The sequence below is a fragment of the Alligator sinensis genome, unplaced genomic scaffold (assembly GCF_000455745.1).
Source record: "Alligator sinensis unplaced genomic scaffold, ASM45574v1 scaffold523_3, whole genome shotgun sequence".
Taxonomy (NCBI): Eukaryota; Metazoa; Chordata; order Crocodylia; family Alligatoridae; genus Alligator; species Alligator sinensis.
This window is the reverse complement of record NW_005842658.1, coordinates 574,066-581,681: the sequence shown is the minus strand read 5'-3', so window position 1 is coordinate 581,681 and position 7,616 is coordinate 574,066. Positions and strand designations below refer to the sequence as shown.

The 7,616-nt window shown below is 44.0% G+C and overlaps 1 protein-coding gene across 1 annotated transcript in view; it reads right to left on the bottom strand.

Moving 5' to 3' along the window:
- TMEM135 (transmembrane protein 135) overlaps window positions 1–7,123 on the bottom strand; it is a 323,990-nt gene extending 316,867 nt beyond the window's left edge. Inside the window, exons 1-2 of the mRNA XM_014524769.2 lie at window positions 7,100–7,123; window positions 3,044–3,171 (exon numbers count right to left, since the gene is read on the bottom strand). Coding sequence (XP_014380255.1) covers window positions 3,044–3,171; window positions 7,100–7,123 — 152 coding nt within the window. The remainder of the gene's footprint in view (window positions 1–3,043; window positions 3,172–7,099) is intronic.
- Between the last annotated feature and the right edge of the window lie 493 nt (window positions 7,124–7,616).

Genomic DNA, 7,616 nt, shown 5'->3' with positions numbered 1-7,616 from the left:
TTTTGTCTCTGTGGAGGTGGGACAGAGGGAGCCGCCATACTGGAGGCTGCAGGAGGTGGCGCACCAGTGGAGGGACTCCCGTTTTAACTCAGCCAGCCCTGCCCCTGCCCACCTGGCCACACAGCCTCTTAGGACATGCACACTTTGCACAGTTGGAGAAAGCATTATAGATGGACAAACGCTTTTATCACCACATGCACAGTTGGGCAAAAGTTACAGACAGACAGACAAACTAAGGCTACTATTATATTTGAATGTTAGACGCTGTGATTCCAGTAGTGTTAAACTAGCGCACAACCAACAGGGCTGGTGCCTTCAGTGTCCTGAACAGGAACCAAAACTTAAGATAAACCTGGTGCCTGGGAAGGCGCACACGTGTCACAATGTTTAATGATATGGTATCCCATACATCAGTTAATGAATAATATATAACAGATTGGATAGCTCATAAAGATAAACACACTTTCAATACTGTGCATAATACTTTGCTCCCATTCCTTTTGTTCTTTTTGTAATATGGGTTGTAATACAAAGTTGTGTACCTAAGTATATTAGCTCTATGTTTAATAAAAGAGAAGGCAGATGGGAATCAGGACACAATGACTTCTACAAACTACGTATCAGAGTTTGCCGACGTCTTGTCTATGGCCGGCATAACCATATGGAGGGCGGGAATCGGCACAAGCACAGCACAAACAACAGTACAGCCTTCTAGTTCTGTGATAACTGATACAATGAACCTCTTGTCTCCAAGTTGTTGGTAACAGTAAGGTAATTGCATAAAGGCAGAAGCAAGACTGAATATCATGACCAAATTATACAATTTTCAAATATTTATCTTAAATTTATCTGTAACTCCAGATTTTCAGTATTTTGAAACATTGGGTGTGGCAGGAGGGGCTGTTAGTTCATTTTTAATAGGAAAGTCTCCGTATTATAAACACATACAATCCTTTTAGAGATTGTCAGAGATATGCCCCCACAGGCTGGCCCACAGGTTGGATCCAGCCAGCAGAGATGTATTATATGGCCTAAAGCTCTGCTGTACATCTCAGACTAAAACATACATGCACACAGCACATGGGGCCAGTTCAGCGTGCATGCTGCATGCAGGGCCAATCCACAGGCCTGATCTAGTCCACAAACCAGCTGTCCTGCACTACTCATCCAGTCCACCTGGCCTGATGAGTTTGACACCCATAAATTAAGGGATGGTTTATCTTTAAATAAGTACCTTTTACTAAACCTAAAAATTTAATTTGTTCAAGTTTTTGACTGGTCTGTCCTTAGTGTCCTCTCCTCCACCGATATTTCAATTGTTTGAAGATATTTATTGGAAGACAGAAACAAAGCACGTAGACCAAAAAAACAGGAAGCTGGGATTCTTATAGATTTCAGAAGCTCTTCATGCTCAGTAGCTGTCTAGTCAGCCTTAGGGTCAGTTCCCCCTTTGTCCAAATCTTTTCTCCTAGCTTTAAAATATATATGGTGAGACAAAGTTAGAAGACTTGCTGCAAAGCTAGAGAGGGTCTGATCCAAAACTATAACCCACCCAGTAACACTTGCTGTCTTGCCACTAGACACCCTTTAGAAGTTCACAGTCACATTCTAATAATCCTGAAGACATGTTGTATGAACCATCTTTCCTTTTTAAAATTAGTCCTCAACTGGACAGTAGTGCAATTTGGAAATTACTTTGAGGAATTAAGGGAATTCAAAGCGTTTCCAATTCCAAAGCTAGCATGCATAAAACTACCTCCGGTTATCACTGTACAACATGACCCTGTACCACACAGACATGCCCTGCTCCAAATGGGCCTGGTTATCCAAAATCTTGTTTCTAACAGGAAATAACTTTCAACTCTAAGCATCTCCATAATTATTTGTGATGCACAAAGAACTGCCTTCAAGTGAGAAAGTGTAATTTACAGTTCAGAGCAAGATTGCACTTTTAAGAAGGTGTCTTAATCACATGACAGCACATACTTTCATGAAACAGCATAAGATATGAAAGTCAGATTCATTTTAGTTCAGATCAACACAAGGGGTTTAGGGCTTGTCAATGGTAGGGAACATGACAGGCAACTGATGACCATTCCAGAATAACTATTCTGGCAAAGTTAGCAATTCCAAAATGTCCCAATGAAGACCTTTTTTTCCCTAGAATAAAACTGACCAGAATTAGTCTGTACTGTGAGCACCAGTAACAATTTCAGAACAAAGTCACTTTTGTTTCAGAATTATGTAGATCACTTTTTGATGTCCAAGGAAAGGGAAAATGCTGAAAGAACCATGACATTCAACCAGTCAATCTGGCACATGTTACATTCAAGACAGAGTCACTTCTTAAAGCAATTAATGATGTGATAAAACAAGGAGTAAACCGCAAAATTATTACACAAAGAAGCATGTAATAACTTTGTAGCCAATTCCTATCATAATTGAACGTGGGGCCAGGCTGGGGCTCCCAACCCTGGGGTGCACTCCTGTGGCTAGGAAGGAAGTGCGACTGTCAGATCCCGTGACGCCTTCACTTGCACATCTGCCAGGGGCCTCAATGAGGAAGCTCTAGAAAATGTATTGGGAGTTCTATTCATGGGCAAAGTTCCAAAAATAAAGAGAAAGTAACAAAAGTTCTCAATTACTATAATGTAATTCTTGCTTCAAAAAGGTAGAAATTAAGAGACAACACCAATCAACTAATTATGCTATTTCTTCCAAGATCTTCTAAAAATCAGGCCAAGTGGAGATTTGAAACCAAAAAAACAGAAAAGGATAAAATCAATTCACAAAATTGTATATGGCAAAGTGTTCACATTAAACTGGGAAACACTGAACACAGGATAAGAACAAGCTCCTTCAACTGGCCACCCTGTTCCAGGACAGTTGTGACTGCTTTTCAAAGAAGTCCTAATATTTTTAAAAGGAAGTACAGAAATAACACATCTTATTCAAGATGTCATGATTTAAGAGAGGAAAAGATTAAATAAATTATAGGAAAACCTTTGCAAATATTTATGATAGAACATAAAGGTATACCAACCTTAAAATGCAAAAAAAAGCAATATATAAGCTTCCATTTGCTGTCAGAAATGAAGTTGACTGCAAGATTTCAGGTAGCAGTTTGTGCAAATAATAGTCGAGCTTTCTTTTTCTAAGAATTGCTGCAATCTGGGGGGAAAAGAAAATGACACACTTTACTAAAATCTTCCTTTTGCATACCGTAAGGGAAAAAAGACTTATAAAAGAAGACATTCACATAAGCAACAAATCAAAGCCTTTTTAAATGTATTGTGATACTTGTACAAACTAAACAGATTTTGTTTGAAACTGCTGCAGTTGTCAGGATATTTATAACAGAAAATACACCAGGCAATCTCAGATTGTGAACATAGGAAGAATTTTATCGCCTTGCTTCTTTTGGCCATAAGAGTAGGAAAATGTCTGTAAACTATTCACACTATTATGATCTGCACAGCATTTTGTGTTCCCAGGGTACCAGGCTGTCTCTAAAATAAAGGTCAGAATATGCCATACTAGTCCAAGCATTAGCCCTACTCGGTTCCCACAAAATGGGAAGGTATTTCATTAAGATTTGAACTCCAACCAGCTTCAGAAGTTGTTTTTTTTTACTTGATATGCAAAACTTCCTCAAAAAATCTTCAGTCTAAAAACTAAACAGAAAACAGAATAACCCTATCATTTCTGCAAAATGTGCCTGATGAGGAGGGTCTCTCTTGCAACATATCACCCAATGTGCAACAACCCTCAGAAAAAAGGCAAAATATGAATGATACATATGCGTAGAAGTCAATTTAATTTCCAGTTATATGTTTTATAAAGAATGGTTATTTAGCACGCTGTAACCATGACTCATGCTACATGGCGTTCACACAAATTTTACTCTAAATGCCCATGACCCACACATTCGAGTGATTGCATCTCTTTCTAAAAAGCAGTATGCTTTCCGATATAGGTATATATTTTTATTTTATTTTTTTTTAATTAGATTTATATCCCACCTCAGAGGCTTACAGTAAACAGACAACCCCTGCCCCCCCCACCCCACACACAACAGGAAACAAGAGTAATTTCCCAAACAACAACCCCAAAACTTAAGAAAACCAACTCCCCACACCAACAGCTGCTTCCTTGCCTAAACATCCATATAAGGGAACCCTGCAGGCAAACCCAATTGCCCTTTGCATGCAAATATAAGAAACCTCTTCCTATTCCCCAGTCCCCTAGTCATCCATTCCCACTCCCCTGCCCCACCACAAAAAGAGGTCCCTTATTCCAATGTCCCCTTCCAATCCCCTCTCTTACAGGGGGTGCTCTGGTCATCCCAAGGGGTCCAGGGAGTGGGCTGCATGAGTCTAGCCCGTGCACCACGTGCAGTGTGTAGAGCTGGGGCCGGCACATGGGATCAGTCCAACAACCCACAGGTCAGGTTAAATGGCTCCACGGGTAGGATCCAGCCCACAGACTGTATGTTTGACACCTCGGATCTATATTATACAAGGCAGTGCCTTGCTAAGGTACACTGCAACTGCTCCCTGCACTCGCTCCCAAACCTGAAGTCATGTAGCTGCAATTAATGTAGCACTACTTGCACATAAATAGGCTCTGTATGCAGCAGAGCTTGATATGCATGTAGTCTCCATTAATGCAGCAACTCCGCTTCCGTTTCAGAAATAAACCACCTCAGACAGTATGTCTCAGTAGGTACTGTTTAGACATGCCCACAGCTAACACACTAAACCTGCGCTCCATGCTCTGACTTCCATTGAATATAGAGTCAAACTCGAGAACTCTGGGTGCAAGGGTGAAGGGGACAGGCTCATGGGGTGTTCTCCTCAATCCTTCCAGTCAAGAGAAAGGGCCCAGGCAGGTGTAGATGCATCCCGCAGATTACTGCATGGCTACGCAGATGCTGTTGCCAGCAGGGCTTTGGTTTCTTCAACCATGGGATGTTGTTCCAAGAAGGATTGGTAGGAAGAGACGGGATCTACATGACAAAAGAGAAGGAAGAGCATCTTTGCAGACAGGCTCGCTAACCTAGGTTTGCTGGGGGACGGAGAACAAAGCCCTGAGTGGGGAAGCAGGGGACCTAGAGGAAAAGCAAGCAGGAGGTGGCAGCAGGGGAGGCCTCATTCTTCCTGAGAAAGTAGGGGCAATCTGCTAGTCATCTCAGGAGTCTGTACATAAATGCACGGAGCCTGGGAAACAAGCAGGAAGAATTGGAAGTCCCCACACAGTCAAGGAACTATGACATGACTGGACTAACAGAGACGTGGTGGAAACTCCCATTACTGGAGGCGTCATGGATGGGTACAAACTGTTAAGGAAGGACAGGCAGGGGGGAAGAGGGGAAGGAGTTGTTCTTTATGTAAAAAAGCTGTATGATTGCTCAGGCCTCCAGTATGAAGCTGCAGATTGTCTTTGTTGCTGTCCCCCCTGACCCTAACCCAGAGACTTTCAACAGGCCTATGGTCCTGGTGGGGGTCTACTATAAACCACCAGACCAGGAGGGTAAGGTAGATGAGGTTTTCTTCAAACAGCTAGCAGAAGTTTCCAGATGACAAGCCTTGCCTCTCATGGGGGACTTCAATCACCCTGACATCCGCTGGGAGGACAACACAGCAGTGCGCAGGCAATCCAGGAAGTTTTTGTAGAGTGCTGGGGACAACTTCCTGGTGCAAGCATTGGAGAGACCAGCTAGGGGTCTCACTCTTCTTGACCTACCACTCACAAACAGAGAAGAATTGGGGGGGAACACAGAAGTGGATGGCAACTTAAGCAGCAGCAACCATGAGATGATTGAGCTTAGGATCCTAAGGAAAGGATATGTAGAGCAGCAGAGGAAGGATCCTGAACTTCAGAAAAGCAGACTTCAATTCACTCTTGGAACCAATGGGCAGGATCCCCTGGGAGGCCACTCTGAGGGGGAAAGGAGTCAAGGACAGCTGGTTGCAATTTAAAGAAACCTTACTGAGGGTGCAGAAGTGAACCATCCTGATACTAGCAAGTAAGTAAGGCAGAACACTAGCTTGTCTTAGCAGCGAACTCTTCAGTGAGCTAACCCACCAAAAGGAAGCTAACAAGTGGAAACTTGGACAAACAGCTAGGGACATTGGTGATGTGTAGTGGGTGCACGTGCACCCCGAGATAAGCGGTACACCCCCTGTGAGAAGCACTGCCGACACTGCCAGCAGCACCTGTAGGCAGTCGCCGCTTGCCACCCCTCCGCCTCACTTTCAACACTGCCAATGGCATCTGCGGGCAGTCCCTGATCACTGCTAGCCACCGCAGAAGCAGGAGGTTGCCGACACTACTGCAGCCACCTGCGGGAGCTCCCCGCTTGGCCCACCTCTGCTGCCCTCGTGGGGGACCCCCCCCGCCCCCATGCCCCCGCCGCTTGAGAATGGTTGTCATGTGGCCCCAGCCTCCAGGGGCAGGCGGCATTCATGAAAAGGGAGGAGTAAAAGCATATTGCTTGGGCATGCAAAAATGAAAATCAGGAAGGCCAAAGTGCAACTGGCAAGGGATGTGAAGGGTAACAAGAAGGGTTTTTATAAATATGTCAGCAATGAGGAAGATCAGGGAAAACGTGGGTCCCTTACTGAATGGAGGAGACAACCTAGTGACACATGATGTGGAAAAGGCTGAAACACTCGATGCCTTTTTTTATCTCAGTCTTCAGAGACAAGGTAATCTCCCAAACTACTGTTCCTGGAAGTATAGTTTGGGAGAGGGTGAGCAGCCAACAGTGGCAAAAGAACAGGCTAGGGACTATTTAGAAAAGCTGGACACACAAGTTCAAGTGCTGAGGGAGTTGGCTGTGACTGCAGAGTTGATGGCCATTATCTTTGAAAACATGTGGCAGTCAGGAAAGGTCCTGGGAACTGGAAAAGGCCAAATATAGTGCCCATCTTTAAGAAAGGGAAAAAATGAGGATCCAGGGAACTACAGACTGGTCAGCCTCACCTCAGTCCCTGGAAAAACTATGGAGCAGGTCCTCAAAGAATCCATTTCTAAATACCAGGAGGAGACAATGATTAGGAATAGCCAGCATGGATTCACCAAGGGCAAGTCATACCTGACCAATGTGGTTGCTTTCCATGATAAAATGACTGGCTCTGTGCATGGGGGAGAGTAGACATGATATACCTTGACTTTAGCAAGACTTTTGATACAGTCTCCCACAATGTTCTCACAAACAAGCTCAAGAAATACAGGCTAGATGGATAACAAAGTAGCTGGATCATTGTGCTCAAAAGGTAGTAATCCATGGCTCGACATCTAGTTGTCAACCACTATCAAGTGGTTTGCCCCAGGGATCGGGTCCTGGGGCTGGTTTTCTTCAATACCTTCATCAATGACCTGGAAGCTGGGATGGAGTGTACCCTTGGCAAGTTTGCAGATGACACCACACTGGGGGGAGTAATAGATATACTGGAGGGCAGGGCTAGGATTTAGCAAGACCTTGAAAAATTGGAGGACTGGACCAGAAGAAATCTCATGAGGTTCAATAAAGACATGTGCAAAGTCCTGCATGTAGGACAAACCAATCCCATGTACCAATACAGACTGGGGACCAACTGGCTAAGCAGCAG